Consider the following 23,708-nt stretch of genomic DNA (forward strand, 5'->3'; position numbering starts at 1 on the left):
AAAAAAAGGACATAGTGTGGGTGTTACTAATTAGAATGTCCTTACAATTTACGCATGTAGGTGTTTCAAGTCCAGAGACACTTTTGAAATGTAATAAATATTTGAATTTTTTAAAAAGTGACTTTTGAATTAAGATGTGAGAGATTAACAGACAAAGGAGAAGGGACGGATATGCAAGACTGTTCTAAGCACAGGGAACAGCAAGTGACCATGGTACATTTGACAGCTTAAAAGGCAGGGTGGCCCAGTGGTTGAGCGTTGACCTGTGAATCAGGAGGTCAGGGTTAGATTCCCCGTTAGGGCATATGCCGGGTTGTGGGCTTGATTCCCAGTGTAGGGTGTGCAGGAGGCAGCAGATCAGTGATTCTCTCTCATTATTGATGTTTCTTTCTCTCCTGCTCCCTTCATTTTTTGAAATCAATACAAATATATTTTTTAAAATAAAAATAAAAGGCAGGGTGACTGAAGTACGGTTGGCAAGAGAGGAGGCTGGAGCAGAAGGCAGGGGCTAGATCACCGTATTATCTTAAACATTTGGGGTAATACCCTAAAGCAGTGGTTCTCAACCTGTGGGTCGCGACCCCTTTGGGGGTTGAACGACCCTTTCACAGGGGTTGCCTAAGACCATCGGAAAACACATATATAATTACATATTGTTTTTGTGAAGATTCACTATGCTTTAATTATGTTCAAATTGTAACAATGAAACTATATCCTGCATATCAGATATTTGCATTACGATTCGTAACAGTAGCAAAGTTACAGTTATGAAGTAGCAACGAAAATAATTTTGTGGTTGGGGGTCACCACAACATAAGGAACTGTATTAAAGGGTCGCGGCATTAGGAAGGTTGAGAACCACTGCCCTAGAGCTATGGGAGATTGTATAGAAGGGGAGGGGAGTGGTCGCGCAGGCTTCCTGAAGGCAGGTGCTCTCTCTGCTGTATTCATCATTGTATCCCAGACCCCAGCCCTCACATGATGCAGTTGAGAGATGACCATGTACTAAGTATAAACATAGGTTGACTGAATGAATGAACCCCTACATTTGATGGGACTTGTTTAGGGGTTTTATGTTACCTTCCGCGCTACAGAACCATTCAAATGATTTTTGTGTGTGAGTGGTACACGAAACTGCACAACGTCCGTTCTTTCCTTTAAAAACAACCGCAGGAATCAAGCCAAACGAGTTAATTTACTTGCGAGCAACTGCGCGTGCGCGGCTTCCCCGCGTAGCCCCCCTCCGAGACCCTCTGAGAACCACCTTCGCGCCTGCTCCGTGCGGGGCTGTACCCCCGGGAGGCGGGTTCTCCAGAAAAGGAAACGGTCACTGCGCCTGCGTCGCTCCGCCGGGGGCTGACGCAGGCTGCGCAGGCGCAGAGGAGCCCTTTTTGACCGTAAACATCCTGCCGATTTGAACCGAGAATTTGGGCGGCAGGAAGAGCCGCGGCGTAACGGCAGCCATCTTGTTTGTTTGAGTGAATCGGAGAGGAGGCGGTGGCTGCGGCGGCGGCGGGGGCTGCGGCGAAGCTAGACCTCACAGGGGCGCCCCCCTTCCCCCACCCCCTCCCCGACCCCTTTCCCCTCCCCAGGCCACCCAGCCCGCCCGACTCCCGGCGGAGAGCAAGGTAAGATCCTCGCCGACCCCTTCTTCCCCTCCGGCTCCCTCCCCCCCACCCACCCCTTCGCCGCCGTCTCGCCGTCGGGGAGCTGGACTGGGGCGGGGGGGGCGGGGGCGGGAGAAGGCGGCACTCGCCGCGCCGCGGGACGCTGGCCGGGCAGCCACCCAGGGAGCCCCCGAGCGGCGCCCGGCCCGCCCCGGCCCCCGCGCCCGGCCCGCCCTGGGCTGGGACCCGCAGCCCAGGCCCGCCTCGTCTCCCGCCCGGTCACCATGGGTTCCGGTCCGTTCCAAGACCCCCCCCCCCCAAGCCGTTACTCTGCGGGTCCCTGGGGGAGCAGCATCGCCCCGGGGACACCTGGAGGCGCGGAGGGAGAGTTTGAACGAGCCCGCTCTCGGGACCGGGCCGCCTACTCCGCGGGCGAAAATGGCTGGCGGGGAGGCCCGGGCCCCGGGCGGCGGCGGTGTCAGCGCCGAGGGCCGGCTGCGGGGGTCGGAGACGCGCGGGCGCGGCGGGGCCCTGGCCGGAGGCTGCCGCTGCTCCCCCTTCCTTTTTTACGCGAAACATGTAACGCGGGGAAATGAGTCCTGGGCAGCCCAACAGAAAACGCGAATCCCTAGGAAACGAGCAGAAACACCCCCCCCCCCCCGACTTTTCTGATGATGAAGGTGCGGAGCGGGCGGAGGCGCCCCGGGAGGTGCTGCCTCTGACAAATGCCCGGTGTCCTTTCCGCGCCGAGCAGGGCTGTGCGAACCGTGTGAGATGCCGTGACACGGGCGGGCGGTGCTGCCGGACTCGGGGCCTGCCCGTTGGAAAGGGGGAGATGCTGGGGGTCTGTTTGGCCGCCCTGGTTGGGCTTTCTTAGGCTGCCCTCGGCGTTCAGAAACGCGCTTGTGTGTTTAAGGGTTTCTGGTAAAGTTAATATTTGCTCCCGTTACACGGTTTGGAATAAGTACTCAGTTTCGGGGGGCGGGGGGGAGTGTTCCTGTAGTGGGTGGGTGGTTATTTTTTATTTTTTTTTAATGAATGTAAGTGCCAGTGAGCTGTGGGAGTCTGCGGAATTTCGGTGACAGGCTGGAGAAGCTTTCCTGGGTTGTAGAGCCATTAAAGTTTCTTTGTTTAATGTTGGAGGCAACTAACAGTTGTTTTTGTAGCAAGACCTTGATGAGGCATGCGCCATCGCCATTGATTGATTTACTTGACAGTTGTCGGTAGCGGAGATGACAGCAAGTGCATAACTGAGTGCTTTCTTTGCACACACGTCAGAATTAATTACATTGGGAGAGTCTGACCTTTATTTGCCTTTTTGTGTGTGTGTATAAAGGCAACACATTCACGTATTCTAGAATTACGTTCTCCACTAAGAGTGGGGTATGTTTAAAGTATTCTTAGAGTTGAGAATTTCTTTCCTGATAAATTCCTACTTATGAGAAATTGTATCTTTGCAGTGTGGTACAAAAGAGAAGCATCTAATTTTTGAGAAGTATATATTTTTTTAAAAAAGTCATGTCAAAATTGTTAGGCATGATCATGCTGGTCGGTATATGTTGTGTGATTTTTTTTTTTTTTGAAATTTTCATTGACAGTGGTGCTGTCTTAGGTATGCTGTTCTAGTTAATTCTCATAATCCAGTTTGGTAAATACCCCCATTTTATAGAGGAGAAAGCTGAGATTCTAACTATTATAAAACAACTAAGGAGGGAGCTGAATTTGAACCTAGAACTGATTTTAAAACTCGTGCTCACAGAATGCTCTATACTATAGAGTCTAGCGGGCAGATTGGAAACACCTTCTGTCCCTGAACCTCTCCGCTAGCCTCTCCTACACCCCAAAGGGAGAGTTCCATTCTTATCTTAGTATTGACATTTTCCACGGGTAGTAAACCATTGAATTTCCACCTTCCAGGTTTTTATAGTTAAGGAAAGTGAACTATACAGATTAAGCAGCTTAACTTGCTAGTTAATGGCGTGGTCTTGACTCCCAATGTAATTTTACATTGAAAATGTGATGTATGTGCATGTTCCAAGGTTTAAAAATAGTACAAAAGGGTCAGCCTCGCTTTCCCAGCAGACCCACTTTCCTGAGGTGACCAGTGTCATCACTTCCATTTGTACAGCAGATACGTCCTGCTTATGCAGGTGCAGGTAATTTACATAGAGAGCCCTCTTTTTTTATATATATATATATTTTATTGAGTTTTTACAGAGAGGAAAGGAGAGAGATAGAGAGTTAGAAACATCGATGAGAGAGAAACATCGACCAGCTGCCTCCTGCACACCCCCCACTGGGGATGTGCCCGCAACCAAGGTACATGCCCTTGACCGGAATCGAACCTGGGACCTTTCAGTCCGCAGGCCGACGCTCTATCCACTGAGCCAAACCGGTTTCGGCAGAGAGCCCTCTTTTTAACACACATATTTTCATTGTTTAAGGCTGTATTCATTTGTTAGAAGTCTGTTATTACTGTCCAGGCAGGTTACTGTATTTCTAATCTTTTGCTGTTAAAAGTCATGCTGGCAAGGCAACATAGTATTACAGTTAGAGGTGTGGGTTCGGAAGTTCAAGTCCTGCTTATGTTAAACATTAGTGACCTTTGGCACGTTACTTATTATCATCTCCTTTTCTTTGTTTTATGGTCTGTAAAATGGGCCAGTATAAATTTACTTTTGTTGTAAAGAGGATAGATACATAAAATACTTAGAGCTTTAGTAAAATTTGAAAAATTCGTTATTGTTACACATCTCTATGTACGTATATCTTTGGCACTATTACTGGCAGTACAGTTTCTGAATAGAAAGTATGAGTGTTTGAAATTTTCATAAGATGTTGCCAAATTGCCCTTCAGAGAGGTCATACGAATTTATACAATCACCGTCCTGCCTTGCTTCTAACAGATGAATGAAATATTATAATGTCATTGTAGATACATGACCTGTAATTTGATTTTGGCTTTTTGAAAAGATCTTAAGGAAAATGCTGGGGTTTTTTGCATTCCTGAATGTGTTCTAAACTATCTTTTTGCCATTTCACACCAGACTTAAATTCATTTTTTAGGATCAATTGAAAAAAGTCATTTGCTGCTTTAGAAAGAATTTGAGAAATAAGTTTCTGGACTATGTTCTGGGATGTTGGCTTTCTGCTAAGATCTTTTGTAAAGGATTAGCAAAATTTCGACTCTTCCATCTTCAAAACCTGCGGAGATTAATCAACTTTTTTGTTTTAAGGTTGGCTAAAGTTTGGTATTATTAAGGGGGGAAAATGGTTTAAAAGGCAACAATGATTACACTTTCTCCTTTTTTATATATAAGCCAATAGTTGATCCACCACATACCTCAGGCATCCTTGAGTTATTAGGGTGCTTTCCTCTTACTAATCGTTTCCCCAAATAACTTTAGCAGCACTCTGCTTTAGTTACTCCCTCACCCCCCACCCCCCACCCCCCCCCCCAAAAAAAACAAATCCCATGACAAGAAAGCATCTATTTAGGAATCTCTGCCTCTGCATAGCTGGGATATTTTAGGCATGGCACTCTGACTAGCAGCTGAAGTGCTGGCCATGAACTACTGACACCTGTTGAGAAGTGCCAGTAGTTTTAATTTCTGAAATCTCCAGAATTATTTACATATGTCAACTATTAGATCACTTGGTGTATCTCGTTTCCTTATTCATTAAGCACATATTTAGTAGTTGTCATTTGGCAGGCAGTATTCTAGGAGCAAATTATTTGGAGTACAACTGTCTTGTGTAGTGAAAACTTGGGACTTGTATGATAGTGACTATTTCTAAGAACACACTGCCATATTGGATTGCTACAAAATGCTGTACAGGGAACTTAATTTTTGTGCTAACAAACTTTAAGGCTTCAAGTAGAAGCATTGATTTGCAACATAGGGAGCTGTCTTTGATTATGACAAATTGCTAAGTGGGATATAACATACACTTGAGGTATTATTAGTGCTTCTACCTTAGAGTGACCTGAATTCTTATTCCTTAGTTCTTTTCTTAACTACATTTGAAATAGAGTTCACAATATAGGCAATTGATGAAAACTGTTTTGTTTTTTTCTTTTGAGAATATTTTCCAAGTGTGAATTAATGATCTCCTGAGAGCATCTGTTCAAAAGAGAATTTTAGAACCCTTTGCTATGATGGAAAATGGAGATGAGGCAAACCTGACTATAAATTACTCTTACACCTCCACCCTCCCAAACATTGTTGACAGGCATGAAATCGCTTGCCTGTGAGGCATTTAACTAATGTGCATTTTCTGTAAACCATTGGAAAGAATGGGTGCAATTTTTAATTGAAAGTACAGTAAGCAAAATTTTAAAATTTAGTCTCTTTTTAAAAACATGAAAATTAGAGTTAACTTACTCTGGATCTTTTTTTTAGCTAATTCAAAAGAAATTATACATTATACTAGCAGTGAATAAGAGGTGCTTCTTCTCTCTATCCTCATCAGCACATGTTAACATTAATTTTTATTTTTGCTCTTTTAATAGGTTTGCAGTGAAATCTAATTAATATTGGTGTTGAGCATCTTTTCTTGTTCTTATTTGCCGTCAGTATATCCTCTTCTGTGAAACTTCTCTTGCTCGTTTTCTAAGTAGATTTTTTTTAAGTCTGGTTTTGAGAGGTTTTTATATATTCTAGATCCTGGTCCCTGCCTTATATGGGGTTTGTAAATACTTTTTTCTCCCTATATCTTGTTTTTGCATCCTCAGTGAGCTCCTTTGTAGAGCAAAATTTTTTATTTGATGAAAGACGGTTTATCAGATTTTTTTTCTCATGAGATACGTTTTTGGTGTCATATCTAAAAAATCTTAACCAAGTTTTAGGTGCCGAAGGTTTTCCCTATAATTTGTTTTTTTTAATTTATAGTAAGTCTTGAAATTGGGTATACTTCTTTTTCAAAATAGTTTTAGCTATTCTAGTTCCTTTGCCTTCCCATATATTTTAGAAAAAATTCTTATCAGTACCAATAACAAAAATCTCAGTAAGATTTTGCTAGGAGTTGTATTGAAGTTTCTTTAAAAAAATAGACATACACTTACCCATGCTATACAGAAATCACACTTCAAGACATTTGTCTCAGAGGAATGAAAACTTATGCTCACAAAGGGTCTATATACACAAATATTTATAGCAGTTTTATTTGCAAAAGCTGAAAACTGGAGACAACTAAAATGTCCTTCAAGAGATGAATTGCTAAGTAAGTTGTATATCCATCCCATGGAATGCTATTCAGCAATAAGAAGGAACATACTCACGTACTATACAATCCAATTTCTGCAACATTTTCAAAATGACAAAATTAGAGATGAAAAAGAGAATGGTAGTTGTTGGGGCTTAGGAATGGTACCAAGCAAGGAGTGGGGTGGCAAGGGATAGAGTCAGGGAGAGCTCTGTGATGATGAAATAACTCTGTGTCTTGTGCTTAGGGGATGGTTACACAAATCCACACATGTGGCAAAGAAGTGTTGCACACGTTGTTACTAATATCAGTGTCCTGGTTTTGAAGTACTTTTCATGCGTTGTGATTGTGCTTGAGTTTATTTCTGTAAAAGTATCACTTATGTTTCTTGTTCTACTTGTGGACATTTTAGAAAAAGATAGAAATTCACTTGGCAAATAGACTTTTATAAATCAGTGAAAAGGGGAAAATAAATAATATAAGGGAAATATCGATTTACACAGTTGATATATATCAAGCTGGAATATGCAGGCTGCCTTTTTCTCTTCTGCATTAATACATTAGCTTGCTGAAAGAAAGAAATGTGAATAACATACTTGTATTTCTGCTAAGACTATTTCAGTCATAAGTGTTACACTGTATCATTGTCCTGAATCTAGTTTTTAAATTATGAGTGGACAAGTATTTTTAAAGTTTAGAAAACTGTAGATATAATACTTTACCTTTTTAAGCTTAAGCTGTTCTGAACTCACCAGAGGGCCAACCTACTTGTCTATGCTTGGTGGAATATAAAATGCTTAGTACATGAGATACAAATTATTGTATGAAGCTGAGAATCTCAGTTTTTAATGGGGTGAGGTTAACAATGAAAATTTCCACATTGATTAATATTTGTGCCTGAGTGTTTTTCTCCTTGGACATTCTTTTCTTGTCATGAAGAATATATTCTCCAGTTTTTGGTCAGAAGCAGACTCTCTCCATAGTCAATAATCAGGATAGGAATGGAGTTAACACTTGAAGGAACTTCAAAAATGACAGTTTGATGATGATAGTTTCACTTTAAAAGAAAGCAGCACTTTTAAGATGACCGCTGGGCATGAGTGTAATTTGACTCTTTTGTCCTTTTCCCTTCAGCTTTTAATATTTTGGGGTCTTTTCCTACCCTCTTAAAATAAAGCAATAGGTTGTATTTGTGTGTGTGTGTGTGTGTGTGTGTTTGATGCATCCTAAATTCAGTCCTTTAATAGTTCTCATACTAAAAAAAAAATAGGAACTTTTATTTTTAGACTAGTTATATGTCGTGATAAATATTTCAATTCTTCAATGGTATTTATATTAACTTTTTTTCCTTTTCAGATTTTCTCCTGTTTCATAGTCAACCAGAACAATGTTCTACGCACATTTTGTCCTCAGTAAAAGAGGGCCGCTGGCCAAAATTTGGCTAGCGGCCCATTGGGATAAGAAGCTAACCAAAGCCCATGTGTTTGAGTGTAATTTAGAGAGCAGTGTGGAGAGTATCATCTCACCTAAGGTATGTTTGATGTTGATATTTTTATTCCTTTTGTCGATCATTGATGTGTAAAATAGAATTCTATAAAATAACGTAAAGTAGGCATCTGTGTATATTTGGAGCCAAAGAGAATCCATAGATTATCCAGAGTTCCAGTTTGATATTCTCATGCAGATATTTTAATTTGCCTCTAGATAAGCATGAAGTCAGGCAGTACCCTAATATTTTATATTTGGCTTTCTAGATGTTTTTATACTAAATTATGTATGTGGGTGCTTCTCATTTAGGAATTTACAAAATATTCAAAATAAGGACCCATTAATTAGAACAGGTTGCAAGGGGCAGATCTGTCTTATCCACCTAGCAGATAATATCCATACCACTTGCTCCACCTAAGCTTCATGGGACTACTTGCTGTTTCTTGAAGGTTTATCCCCATCTCAGGACTTTTGTACTCGTTGTGATCTTCTCCTAAATATTTAATTCCTTTCTAGCTCCCACTAGAATGGAAGCCTCATGAATGTCCCAACCTTATCTGCCTTATGTACTGCTCTGTTCCTGGAGGAGCTTTTATTGACATCCTCTGAAACAGTAGTTACCACCCTTGGATTTCACAAATAGTATAACTTAGAGTAACATGAGGTTTTAGTGTTGCCAAAAAGGACCTTTAAAACACAAGAGGTACACTTCACCATTAGCATTTCATTGATGAATAGACATCTTGACTTCAAAAGTGTACGAAGGACACCTGACCCATGAACCAGGAGGTCTCGGTTCAGTTCCTGGTCATTGCATATGCCCAGGTTGCAGGCTTGATCCCCAGTAGGGAGTGTGCAGGAGGCAGCCAATTGATAATTGTCTCTCATTATTGATGTTTCTATCTTCCCCTCTCGCTTCCTCTCTCTGAAATAAGTAAAAACATGAAAAGATGTTTAAAAATGTACTACGAATGATCTCGAACTAAGGGAAGTCCTTAAATATTTTATATAAGTAAAGTATTTTCTACATATAACATCTGTGTTCTAAAGGTCCTTTCTTGTTCCTTATATTTATACATACATGTACTAATTGTCCTGTTGGGAAAACATTCCAAATCACAGCTGTCTGGACCAGCATTGGGAGCTCTCTTCTTAGAATTGGCAGTTTGGACATGCTGGCATAATGTGTTAAGTAAGAGTGAGGTGTTCTCAGAGGATTAAAGCGTGGATGTTGCAGGGACTTGTTCAGAGAAGTTGTGTGGGAAAGTGTATGTTTTAGATGAGCAAAGTGAGAGTTTATATTTGCAAGTAGAGGAAATTATAAAGTGTCTGCGTGTGGAATTTTTGCTAGTTTTAGAGTTATAGCTAGTAGAATTTATTGGCTTTAAATGCATTTCTGTCATGATATATCCAAGACAATACTAATTTCAAAACTTTATTAGAATGAAAACTTGACAGAGAATAAGTAACCTAATAGTCCTCCCACCTAGAGAAACCTTTAGTATTTTGTCGTCTAGACTTTTCACTTGTGCACGTATTTTACACATAATTTTTCTCCCTTTTTATGCATGTACACAAATACTGCATACATTAATATGTTTTGTAACAAGACTGCATTCAGGAAAAGCTCTGTTCCTAGCTCTACCGTCATTTTTAATGGTTGTATTGCAGTGTCAGTCTCCATCCACAGAACTTAAATACAGAAAAACAGAAACAGACTTGACCAAAATTGAAGCAAGGTAATTTGAATATTCATAAATTCACTATAGAAATACCAACGTGTATGATTGTGGGAGGCTCTTATATGCTCCTGGGATGTTTTAGTATGCAGCATATGTACTGCCTTACCTTTATAATATCCAAAAGCTCTGAATTCCAAAACACATCTGGCCCCTAGGATTCCAGATAAAGAATTGACTTATAATTCATTGTTTTGATTATATACGATTTATTTTATCAATCTTTTTAAAATTATCCATCTTTCTTTCTGAATTTTAGAATTTTAACTCCTCTGGTCTTAATGCAATGCAGCCATTAAAAATTATGATCATGTTGCCCAGTCGGCGAGGCTCAGTGGTTGAGCGTCGACCTATGAATCAGGAGGCCATGGTTCTATTCCCAGTCGGGGCACATTCTGGGTTATAGGTTCAATCCCCAGTGGCGGGCATGCAGGAGGCAGCTGATCAATGAGTCTCTCTCATCATTGCTGTTCCTATCTCCCTCCCTTCCTCTCTGAAATCAATAAAAGTATATTTTAAAAAAATTTTTAAAAGAAGAAAAATGAAGAGTATATGTATACATAAAAGTCTAGAAGGCATACCAAAATCCTAGTAAAGATTTCTCTGCGTGATAGAATTACAGGTTATCTTTATTTTTCTCTTTTTAAAAAACCATTTATTAAACATTGCTTCCTAAATCTTTGTTCACATCTATAAGTCTTTCCTTAAGATTGATGTTTAGGAATGTAATTGAAAGGCCAGGTGATAATCTTACATTTTAGATTTCTGATAGGCATTAACAGTTTGTTCTTCGTGGAGATTTTACCAGTTCACACTGCCAGTCAAAGTTGTATGGGAGCATGGTTTTTACTTTTTTATAGGTATGCTTTACTGAGGTAAATTTATGGAAAAGGAGAAATTTAGCTCTTTAAATTGATATGTGTGGGTAATTAACATGCATAAGCAAATATTGAGGGTGATTTGCCTGAAAAGTTGGACAACAAATTTTTTCATAGTATGTGCAGAGTACTTTGTACCACATTACGGACACAACAAATACTATGCACCAACAGCCAAAAACAAAGGCATACATCAGGTTCAAGAATGGTGTAAAAGATTTCAGAGTATATGTGAAAGAACGAACCCACTTTTAAGAACCGCTTCTTAGTGAGCTTTTGATTGATTTTGCTTTCTTGTGATAGAATATAAAGATATTTCCACAGGGTAAAGTGGTGATCTGAAAATTTCTAATGTTTGTTCTTGGTGTGCAGTTGAAAATCATGGTTACTTAGAGCAAGTGTCAGACATGTGGCTCAGTTGCACCTGCGTGACATCTCTTCCCTTCCCTGTGGTTGGAACAGCCACTGGCAACTTCTGCAGAACTTTCCCTGGATATAGAGACCCTGTGTTCTTTATTATACCTGTACTCTTAGCATGAGCTAGCTGCTAAACTCTGAACCAAACTATCCAAAAAGAAAGCCTTTGCCCAAACACTTGTAAAGGTTCTTAATTCTGGACAAGACAATGGCAAGCAAAGGTTTTCGGGGGGTTTCTGTCTTCCTTTCTTTAGGTGAAGGTGCAGTCAATATTTTAAATTTTCTAAGACCACATTTTGTTTTCCATTAGGAGCAATAAGTCCTGGGTTTTTATCACATTTATTATAATTTTAGACACCTAAGAATTTATAGCAGTAAACTTCATAATTTTTGCTGTAAGTCATGTCAAGTGGCCATAAATAGCTTGCAAGTCATTATAAATAGAATTCTAGATCCTATAGAGCAGGTACATATAACTTAAAAATAACATGTTTTAGCCCTGGCTGGTTTGGCTCAGTGGAAAGAGCGTTGGCCTGCGGACTGAAGGGTCCTGAGTTCAACTCCCGTCAGGGGCATATGTCCGGGTTGTGGGCTCGATCCCCAGTCGGGGTGTGCAGGAGGCAGCCAACTGATGATTCTTTCTCATCATTGATGTTTCCATCTCTCACTCTCCCTTCCTCTCTGAAATCAATAAAAATATATTTTAAAAAATAACATGTTTTATAAGTAACATAATTTCCTTATTATAATTTAAGCAAATGTTTAATAACGTTCTTTGCAACCTTAGAATTTGCTAAGTTTTTATGATATGATTGTGAAAATGATATGGGGAAGTTTGAGTTCATGTTGCCTTATTCCCTCAAAAATTTTTTTTAGTATAGCTAGAGGAATTTTGAATCCTTCCATTTACATTGGGTGTTTACTTCTCTCATTCTTTCCCAACCACTGCACCTCATCCTACATTGATCAAGATCTACCTTGAAAAAAAATAGGCTGAGGAGTGTGAAATAAAAGATAGGTACCATTATCCTTTATCAATATGCTTGCCAGTCAGATACTAAAAAAAAAAAAAAAAAAAAAACTCAGTGAAAAGTGGCTTAAACAGTAAGGAAGTGAACAGTCTTAATTAGAAGTTTAGAAATAGGAAGGTACAGGATTGGTTCAGCAGTTAATGATGTCATCCAAGGACTTACCATTCTGAGTTTGTTGGCTTCTTATCCTCATACTTTTGGCCTTGCTAATACAGGGTGACTGCAAGCAGCTCCAAATCAATCCCTCCTATTTACATTAATGCAGGAAAGGGAGAGAGCAGAGAGGGACGTTCTTCTTTAATGGGAAAATCTTTCTTAGAATCTCTCTGATATACTTTATACTTTATACTTATTAATCTGACTGAACTGAGTTGCTAATGCAAGAGTAAGCATTAGCAGAGAAGAATGGAGCCATCATCCTTCTAGGCTGGGGACATGCACTTCCCAAACAAAGTCAGTTCAGGGAGCCAGCAAGGAGCAATGGGTCTGGATTGGCAGTCAAAAGTGCCACATGCTCCTTAATGTGCTCATGGCAACAATCCATGGAACACCTTAATTTAATGCCTCCTTCATAGCTACCTTCATGTCTGTGTTAAATTCATGGATTACTGCCAGTCTATCCTTTGGGGTACTTGGGGAATTTACAGGTAAAAGCAGTGAAAAATAAAGTAGAGGTGATTGAGGTAACTTCAAATAAATGATAAAAAATATAAAGAGATAAAGTAAAAACTGCCTAAAAATTGAACAAAATATAAGCTTCAAGGTATGATTACCTATAAAACCAGAAAATTAACTTTATTTTATTCACAGGTGAAGATGGCACTCCGAACATCAGGACATCTCTTACTGGGAGTTGTTCGAATCTATCACAGAAAAGCCAAATATCTCCTTGCAGACTGTAATGAAGCATTCATTAAGATAAAGATGGCTTTTCGGCCAGGTATTACTGACTTTTTTCTTTTTAAATATTGGACTTTCTCATGTTTGGTGTGAAAAACTGCTAAAAAAATTTATATCTCAGCATGTCCTGTTTTATTTTAATTTCAATACAAAGGGCTCTTCACAGTACAGCAAGGCTGGGAGAGGCAGTGGTTTGAGAGAGGAAACCCACTTTACTTTTGTTCTACCTGCGTGATTATACAATCCCCTCTTCTTTGTTCTTTCTTTTAGCCCCTCTTGCAGCAACTTGTGTAGAACTCAGTCATCAGAGGTTAAACTGTTGAAAACCAGTTATATTTTTCTTTTTTTTACATACAGAGCTCAGAAAACAAAATTGAGGGTTTTAATTTTTCACAAATAATTTTTAAAGCATTGGTGAAATTTTATTCTAATTAAAGTAATCTGAATGTATAAAAGAGATGCCTTATACAGTATTTCCTACTAAGGTTATGTTCTAGTACTTGAATTTATTTTACTGTATGAATAGTGAAATTTTTAAGATCTGAGATTTTATTTGAAAAGTAAATATTAGGGCAGAGACTGTGATACTTTGGTGATTTCTAACACATAGCTACTAACTAGGTGCATTTTGTTTAAATAACATGATTTTTTTAATTTTTGTCTTTAAAGCAATGTATATTTATTACAGACAGCTTGGAAAATATAAAAAATTTAAATCTTGTCTCACTTTCCTTAAAACACCAATTCCTCTTAACATTTGGGGGACTCACTGGTTTGCAGTAATTCCTTATCTTCCTCATACATTTTATGCTCATCTTAAAAACTGTTGATATAGATGTTCTTTTAAAGACTTATTAGCTTCATGCGTAATAGTGCTTTGACTTCTTTCGTAAAGGGAGTAGTATGTCTTATGATTATAGAAAGACAAAAGTACTGTGCTTCAAAGTACTTTACATATGTTATCTACCTTCCAGAATATAACCTTGGGAAATTATACCGACTTTACCTTTCTTGGATCCCTGGATAATCTTGTGTAGCCAGACTTTGAAGCTTCCCATTTCTTTTCCAGGTGTTGTTGACCTGCCTGAGGAAAATCGAGAAGCTGCCTACAATGCCATTACTTTACCTGAAGAATTTCATGACTTTGATCAGCCATTGCCTGACTTAGAGTATGTCTTTTTTTTATTATTTAATAATTGTTGACTTGGTCTATAAGAAAACATATTATTGGCTTCTAAATATACAGTTCTCCTTGGGAATGTTTTGACATTGAATTAACATTTAGCTAAAATATATACTCTTTCATTAAGGATAGGGGAGCCTAAATGGAAGTATGTTTATGTATTTCTAAATATAACCTAAAAGTACCTCTGTAAGAAAATAGTGTAGAAGAGTGATGGCGAACCTTTTGAGCTCAGCATGTCAGCATTTTGAAAAACCCTAACTTAACTCTGGTGCCGTGTCACATATAGAAATTTTTTGATATTTGCAACCATAGTAAAACAAAGATTTATATTTTTGATATTTATTTTATATATTTAAATGCCATTTAACAAAGAAAAATCAACCAAAAAAATGAGTTCGCATGTCATAGGTTCGCCATCACTGGTGTAGAAGATACCAACTTTAACACAGGTAAGATAGGAGAATCCTCATGTGCTTAGGCCAGAGTTTATGTAAACAGAACAGTTGTCCAGATAATATGCTTGATATCATGATACCAGTAAACTTGAACTATTGCTTCATGATTTTTCTTCAGGAAAATATATTAAAATCATCTAGTAAGTTTTGGTTTGTTTTGCCAAGCTATACTCAGCCATAATTTTTGTATTATTTTATTTTAATAAACATAGGAGATAACTTTCTATGAAGAGCATGAAAGGGTCATTGTCACAGCACATTTAAGAGGAGAAAGTTGTACACAGATGGCCATTATTGCAGAATACTGTATGTAGTATACTTGCTTCCCTCCTTAAGTCCTCAAAATCCAGCTATCACAACCATGACATGGAGTGTGACTGGAAGTTTCCAAGTGATTGATTACTACAGTTGACAACCAAGAAACCCTCTATACCATAAAGATAAAAGTCCCATTTATCTTTTGACAAATTCCTCTGCTTTTTAAAATGCTCTATGACTCCTAATTAAATTTGAGCTATTTTGATTTCTTTGTGAGTTAATTAGTGCTAGGTAGGCATTATCATTAGCTACCTGCTTTACTGTTTGTTTCCTCTTATACTAGAAGCCTGGTGCGTGAATTTGTACATGGATGGTGTCCAGCCAGCCAGCCCCCATTGGGGCCGATTGGGCTGGGCTGGCCAGTTGGCCCTGCCCCCAGTTGGGGGTGGGGGCAATCGGGACCACAGTGTGCATCAAAGCAACCAGTCATTCTGGCACTCCAGTCACTTGGTTTTCATATATATAGGTTTTTTTGTTTGTTTTTTATCATGGAAATTTCTTAACATAGCTAAAAGTAGGTTAGTATTGTGAACTACATGTACTGATTATCCAGTTTTGATTATCAATATTGCCACATTTTATTGATTTTTCACAGAGAAGAAGGGAGAGGGATAGAAAGTTACAAACATCAATGAGAGAGGAACATCGATCAACTGCCTCCTGCACACCCCCTACTGGGAATGTGCCCGCAACCAAGGTACATTCATGCCCTTGACTGGAATCGAACCTGGGACCCTTCAGTCTGCAGGCCGACGCTCTATCCACTGAGCCAAACCAGTCAGGGCTATATTGCCACTTTTATTTCATATGTATTTCTCCAGCTCACCCTCCAGTCCCCACTGAATTACCTTAAAGCAAATAACACATATCTTATTAAATACTGTAAATAACTCAGTATGTATCTCTTTGGAAATAAAGAATTTTTAAAACATACCCATAATAACATACTTTAGAAAACTTAAAGTAATTCCTTACTGTATGTCCAATCAGCGTTCAAATGTCCCAGTTGACAAACAGGGCCTTTTTTTCTTCTAGCTTGTTTCAGTTAGGTCTGCACACGGTCTGCATACTTTACTTGGTTGATGTGTCTCATAGTCGCTCAAGAATCTACACCAGCTCTGCATCTCTCATTTTCTCTTGCCATTTAATTGCTAAACTAACCCACTTATGTGTTTTGAACTATTTACATTCTGAATTTGGCCAATGATACTGCTGACTGGTGTTTAACATTATGTGAGTTTTGTGGGTTTGTTTTTTTAATTTATTTAATATTTTAAAACAATATGAAAGGTTACTTGTTAGAGGAAGAAACAGGTCTCAGAAAAGCCAGGAAACTTTAACTTGTAAATCATTCAGATACTTGGCCTCCGTGTATTACTGTATATTATAATAAGACTTGACTAAAGTGTATTTGAAATCTTTTTACAGTGACATCGATGTGGCCCAGCAGTTCAGCCTGAACCAGAGTCGAGTGGAAGAGATAACCATGAGAGAAGACGTTGGGAACATCAGTATCCTACAAGAAAATGATTTTGGTAATAGAGAAATCACTAGTCACTAGCTATAATATTACAATTATGTTTGGTACTGTTAGCAATTTAAAAAAGAAAAATAGGCATTTATTACATTCACAATGACAGAATGACTTAAAATTTCATCTCACATGTTTTTATTAGGAAAAGAATTTGCCTTCGTTCCAGTATATTAAGCATTATTTCCATTTATGCACCAAACTTAGAATTCATTCTTTGCCTACTCCTACTTCCCATACACAATGATAAAACCTGTATATTGATTTGTGTGAAAAGTCTCAATGTTGAAGTAATGCGCACTTTTAAACTATTTATGTTGAAACAGTTGCATTGTGCATTCTATTGAAATTCACTATTCAAAACTTGTAGCAAGCCAAATTCTTATGAAAATCTATTATAACAAAGTTTGTCTATGAATGTTAATGCCCCTTAACAGGCATACATATTTAGATTTACTTAACATATATAGGTAACCTAAATTTGGATCTTAACTTTGTATTTCCCAATCTTGCCCCAGATTCAGCTTATGAAATACAGATGTTAAAGCTTTAAACTAGATGTTTTAACATTCAAAGATAATCAAGACTTCAGTAAGCAAATGTGACATCATCATAAATCACTAACCTTTTTTATTTTGTATCAGTCATGTTTCTCACTTTTTTCAGTTAATGACTGACTAAAATTTATTCAGGTGACTTTGGAATGGATGACCGTGAGATAATGCGAGAAGGCAGTGCTTTTGAGGATGATGACATGTTAGTAAGCACTAGTGCTTCTAACCTCCTGTTAGAGCCTGAGCAGAGCACCAGCAACCTGAATGAGAAAATTAACCACTTAGAATATGAAGACCAATATAAGGATGACAACTTCGGAGAAGGAAACGATGGTGGCATATTAGGTAGGTCACAAGGTGTTTATTCTAATAATTTCTTTATGTTAGAGCTATTGCTAATTCTGTGTCTTGAGTAACTCTAGGTGTGAATTCCGACCATTGGCTCAGTAAATGTTCTGTTTAAATTTTACTAGTTCTTAAAAATGCTGTATTTCTGTTTGATACCTGTGTTAAGTAAATATATTTTAAATAGAGATAAGAACTAGAGAATATAAATTAGGAGTGAGAAATATTTTTATATACTAAATGTTTTATACTTTCATACACTACCCTGAAGAGAAACAGATGCAAATTGAATACAGATTTAAGTTTTTAAATTTAATTCATTTTAACATAATTGTATTTTTCCAGTGATTGAATATTCTTTTAGCATTTTTTTGAATAACATTTAAATTATATTCCCTATTTCAGATGACAAACTCATTAGTAATAATGATGGCGGTATCTTTGATGATCCTCCTGCCCTATCGGAGACGGGGGTTATGTTGCCAGAACAGCCTGCACATGATGATATGGATGAGGATGATAATGTGTCAAGTAAGCATTTCATGTTTAGTGACCTGGGCATGATTGTATGATATCCAGAGAGATATTTAACATGAAGAACACACACTGAAAGTTCAAGCTTTTAATGAACAAACTGTAAATCTTAAAACAGTGCTTTTGATTGATTGTTAGTTCTGGGTCTCTTAAATTTTTAACCCTATGCCCCCACCCCTTTTTTGGCCAAAGATAAGGGAGACTTCAATAAGCAAATGTGACATCATCATCATTATCATAAATCACAGGGTTCGATTTGGAGGGACTTCCTCAGATCTAGAAAATCTTTTTCTTGGTACCAATGGATTTCTTTTTGTTGTTTTATTTTTTCCAGTTTTATAGAGGAATACTTTCTCTATCTGTAGGGTATATGTTAAATAACCAAGCCTTTTGTGACCAAAGTTCTGTTTTTATAGTGGGTGGTGGGCCTGATAGTCCTGATTCAGTGGATCCTGTCGAACCAATGCCGACTATGACTGATCAAACAACACTTGTTCCGAATGAGGAAGAAGCCTTTGCTTTGGAACCTATCGATATCACTGGTGAGCACACATTTGACTTATAAAACTTACTAAAACATAAGATCCTAGTTCTGGCTGTTGTCCACTAAATTCCTGCTCTCATTTTAGCTAACTGGTCTTCTTTCTTCTTGGTCACAGTCGTCTAGCAGAACCTTTATTTAATTCAAATATAATTTGAGTATCTGAAAGAATATTCATGCAAGTTGTTGTGAAATATAAAATATAGAACAAGTTTTCTGCTTGTATGTAGTCTCTGGATTCTCAAAATGCTAACAGGTCACGTGTAACAGAAAACATTGGAAGGTATTTTACAGTAAAATACAGGACTGGCTAATCAGTTATCTTCCAAAGTTCTATACAGTTGGGCTCCAGTCTAGGAAAACCTAAAAAAAATCAGAGGTTTTAAAAGCAGTATTCTTATTATATAAGAATATCCTATATAATAAAAGCATAATATGCTAATTAGACCAGACATCCTTCCGGACAAAGCCGGGGCTATGAGGGCCAAGACAGAGGCAGTCGCCACTGCAGGTGGGGGGCCTTGCCCCTTGCACGATTTTCATGCATCAGGCCTCTATTATATAAGCAGCATAACAAAACAATTAATTGGGGGGAGGGGGCCTGCTGCTTCTGAATGAAAGAAGCAGTTTGAGATACATAATTTGGGTGTGAAATTTTAAAATTTCTAGATAGTTTATGGGTACAATGGGATAGAATACTTGAAATCAGTTACAGTATATTCAAGATAAGTTGTTACTTTTAAATAAAACAAGGTTAACCTTTTGGTTTTTCTACTTAAAATCTGGTCACCAAAAATTGTGACTTGGCCTCCTGGTTTAAAAAGAGCGCTTGGAGCTCCAGTGGCGCAATTGGTTAGCGCGCGGTACTTATAAAAAGAGCGCTTATTATAAGTACCTGACTGTGTAGGAACTAAAAATGTAACAATGAAATAAATCTTTATCCTCATGGAACACTAAAATATGTACTATATTAGTGACATATTAAAGAGAACATTAAATGAGGTAAAGGAGGTAAACTGCACTGTTTAAAATAGGCTTTGCCAGTTGTTTTAAGAACTTGAACTTTTAGGGGAAGGAACTCTGAGTAGCTGGAGAACAGTTTAGACAAAGGCTGTCACTCTATAACGTTTTTTTAAATCTTAAACCACATAAATAATTGTATATAAAAATCTGTGGGGGCCCTGGCCAGTGTGGCTCAGTTGATTAAAGCATCATCCTATGCATTGAAGTGTCGTAAGTTTGATTCCTGGTCTGGGTATATACGGGAGGAAACCAATCTGTTTCTCATGTTGTGTTTCTCTCTCTCCCTCTCCCTAATCAATAAAAACATGTCCTCAAGTGAGGATTTTAAAAAAATAAAACCTATGGGATATAACATGTATGACAGGATAAAATCTTAAAGAATTTACTTAATCCCGTGAGCTGGTTTTTTGTTGTTGTTATCTTCAAAGATTGAGGTAAAGCTATCTACTTTACCATTCTAGTGAGGTTTAGAAATGAATACACATGTCTGTGATGGAGTTCCAGGTGCATCTGACTGGGTTTGGGCTTGTTTCACTTCAGGCTGCTTTTACAACTGCCATATATGAATTGTAACCTTTCCCATAAAAATCCTAGTAACTGCAACCATTTATGGAGGACTCAATCTATGCCAAACAGTCTTAAGTATTTCACAACCTCTATAAGTGGTTGGCCATATTGCAAATAAGAAAATGAAGAGGTAAGCAAGATGAAGTCAACTTTTCTTGTATGCAACTTTTACTCAACTAATAAGGCAACTCAGAACTTGAGCCTAAGTGTGATATGTTCCATGTTTACTGTATAAAGTTACATGGATAAATGTATTGGCTCTTGAATTTACTCATTTTGTACTAAATCCATATTCATTTATTCTGAAAATTTTTACTGAGCGCCTGTTGAATGCCAGCCTCTTTTCTGCATGGTGCTTGGGAAACCTAATTGAAAAGAGATTCTGGCCCAGGCTGGTGTTATCCAGGTTGCTGGCTTGATCCCTGGTAGGCGGTATGCAGGAAGCAGCAGATTGCTATTTCCTTCTCACATCAACATATTTCTCTCTCTCCCCCTCTTCATTCCTTTCTAAAAATTAATTTAAAAACCTTTAAATGAAAGAGAAAAAGAGATTCTGCCCTCATGAGGTTTAACTTTCCTAGTGGGTTTGTAGGCAAGCAGGAGATACAATGAGACCAAGTCTGGGCACTGTGTGTTTTCTTGCTGCCCTCTCGGGAAAATGACTTTCTTTTCTTTTTCATTTCAGTCAAAGAAACAAAAGCCAAGAGAAAGAGGAAGTTAATTGTTGACAGTGTCAAAGAGTTGGATAGTAAGACCATTAGAGCCCAGCTTAGTGATTATTCTGACATTGTTACAACTTTGGATCTGGCACCACCCACCAAGAAATTGATGATGTGGAAAGAGACAGGGGGAGTGGAAAAGCTTTTCTCTTTACCTGCCCAGCCTTTATGGAATAACAGACTACTGAAGGTAACAGTTTGAAGGATTTATTATTTCATACACATTGACCATTTTTTAAAATACTTTTAAAACTTCTGTTTGAATAATTTTTGATCAAGTATTTGTCAATTATACCGTACCTTCTTTTTTTAAATCACAGTATACTAAACTTACCTTGATCTAAAAGATGGTAATGAGTGACACTTGCATTTCTAAAAGATGTAGAATGAATATTCCCTATACAACAAACCTACTGGCATTTTTAGTAGTTCTCTCTTCAATCTCCTCTGATAAACTATTAGTTCTGTTGCTTTATTGTGCACTATGCTTCCAGTCTGCAATCTTTAGATGTTGCTTTCTGGCTGAAACGTGTAATAGTTATACTTTTTCCACTGGCTTTATGAGAAGAGGCCCTCTCTGCTCACTTTAGGTTCCAGAGTACTCCAAAACAAGATTCTGGGGCATCTCGTGAGTGACAGACGCAGTGTTGATAGGTTGTTACTCTTTGTAAGGTTGAAATATGCATAGAACCAATTGATTTCACTTTATTCATTGTATTCTAAATTGTAATGTTTTTCAAAGCAGCAAGACAATGGTAAAACTGCTTTTTATTGAAAGCATGGTCCTATAAAATATTCATCTGGAAAATTTATATTGTTTGACTTAGTGGTCTTGTTATAGGAGTTTTTTTTCTAAGGAAGTAATTCAAAATATGGAAAAGCCATTTCTTTGAAGATGTTAATTACATTGTTGCTTATAGTTAATTTTTTAAAAAGAAACTTAAAATATTGAAAAATGTTTCAAGTGTGAGATACATACATCTCCTCGATGGACTATTTTATTAAAATGATAGGTGATAAAGCACTGTGTAAAATTGGATTGAGTATTAAGTATCAATATGAAAATAAAACTTAGACGTTTTAGTTTATTTGCCTAAAGTTTGTCTCTGAGTTACAAGACAATGGATTTAAAATTTTCACTGAACTTTTAATTTGTTATAATTTGAAAGCCTGTATTTAAAGTCATTTTAACACATTTCATACCGCTCGGGAGTTTTCTCGTGTTTCGCGCGCCATCTGTTAAGGACCGCTCACTAGTGTTCTCGTTTTTCACGCCCATGGAAAAAGGAGCGAATCTAGATACTTATGTAAATTTTGTTTGGTCCCTCTTCGTAGAGGAAAATGTTTTACGCAGTACCATATGTTAAAAAAATACTAGGAACTTTAATTGTTTAATTGTTTTTGTAAATAAAAACGTTAAAATTATTGAAAAACAACACCTAAAGTGCATTATGATGATTTAAATAACGTGCAGTTTGCCCAAAAACGTGCAGTCCCTGGCGTATGTCTTAGAGATTTCTATGCGGTACACATTGTGTTAAGATGGAATGAACTATGAGTATGTTATGACATTTAGTAGAAATTATGCTAAATATATATACACTGATTACAACTATATTAAAACTTATGGAAAATAGAAATGTCGGTGGCTTTTTCGTTAATAATGTGACTTATTTTATAATTGAGTGGTTTTTTCCCCTTATTTTTTTTTATAGCTCTTTACACGCTGTCTTACACCTCTAGTTCCAGAAGATCTTAGAAAAAGGAGGAAAGGAGGAGAGGCTGATAATTTGGATGAATTCCTCAAAGAATTTGAGAATCCAGAGGTTCCCAGAGAAGAACAGCAGCAGCAGCAACGTGATGTTATCGGTCTGTTCTTTTGTGATAGTTCCCTAATGACATTTATGTGAACAATATACTCAACATTTTTGGACAGGGAAATACATGCCTTATTATATTGTGATTGCTTTGTTAGATATGAAGCTTTGTTTTCATGATTGGCTGTATGATAGTCTGCTAAAGGATTATCTTGCATTGGACTGGAGGTGGGACATAAGGTCCTTTCCCACCTTTAAGTGTATTACAAATTGAGTAATCTTTGTGGAGGAAGTTTTATTTGGCATCTCCATTAGAGAAAGTACCTACATTTTAGTGTATTAGTATTAAAAGTAAATGGGTCAAGACTATGTGTATGACCTTAGTTTTTCCATATGGCCAACTGCAGATGAGCCCATTCTGGAAGAGCCAAGCCGCCTCCAGGAGTCAGTGATGGAGACCAGCAGAACAAATGCAGATGAGTCAGCCATGCCTCCTCCACCACCTCAGGGAGTGAAGCGAAAAGCAGGACAAGTTGACCCAGAGCCTGTGATCCCTGTAAGTAAGCACATCTCTCCATCACAATGTTTGTATGTTTGGGGGTATTAGACATTCATTTTAAATCCCTAGTACTGGCGAGTGTTATTTAGGGAGCCCTTTTAAAGTATCTTGGTTTAGGCAGAAAATGTGAAGGCACATGGGTCCAAAGAGGAATAGCAGCCAAGGGTATGAGCACAATGTGCCTTAAGTGAGAGAAGATGCTCTAGGAATTTTCAGTCTTTCTGACTCTTCTTGAATAGTGTTGCTTCAACGTGGCCTATAGTGAGCACCTTGACCAGGGGTCCTCAAACTACT

The 23,708-nt window shown here is 38.0% G+C and overlaps 1 protein-coding gene across 1 annotated transcript in view; it reads left to right on the plus strand.

Moving 5' to 3' along the window:
* Nucleotides 1-1,426: 1,426 nt before the first annotated feature.
* The window catches only part of RAD21 (RAD21 cohesin complex component), a 28,666-nt gene continuing 6,384 nt past the window's right edge, over nucleotides 1,427-23,708 (plus strand). The window contains exons 1-11 of the mRNA XM_059671863.1: nucleotides 1,427-1,628; nucleotides 8,169-8,343; nucleotides 13,176-13,305; nucleotides 14,335-14,434; nucleotides 16,653-16,759; nucleotides 17,448-17,654; nucleotides 18,060-18,185; nucleotides 18,605-18,730; nucleotides 21,005-21,228; nucleotides 22,754-22,907; nucleotides 23,263-23,411. Coding sequence (XP_059527846.1) covers nucleotides 8,200-8,343; nucleotides 13,176-13,305; nucleotides 14,335-14,434; nucleotides 16,653-16,759; nucleotides 17,448-17,654; nucleotides 18,060-18,185; nucleotides 18,605-18,730; nucleotides 21,005-21,228; nucleotides 22,754-22,907; nucleotides 23,263-23,411 — 1,467 coding nt within the window. The 5' untranslated portion in view covers nucleotides 1,427-1,628; nucleotides 8,169-8,199. The remainder of the gene's footprint in view (nucleotides 1,629-8,168; nucleotides 8,344-13,175; nucleotides 13,306-14,334; nucleotides 14,435-16,652; nucleotides 16,760-17,447; nucleotides 17,655-18,059; nucleotides 18,186-18,604; nucleotides 18,731-21,004; nucleotides 21,229-22,753; nucleotides 22,908-23,262; nucleotides 23,412-23,708) is intronic.

This window comes from Myotis daubentonii, chromosome 17, assembly GCF_963259705.1.
Source record: "Myotis daubentonii chromosome 17, mMyoDau2.1, whole genome shotgun sequence".
Lineage (NCBI taxonomy): Eukaryota > Metazoa > Chordata > Mammalia > Chiroptera > Vespertilionidae > Myotis > Myotis daubentonii.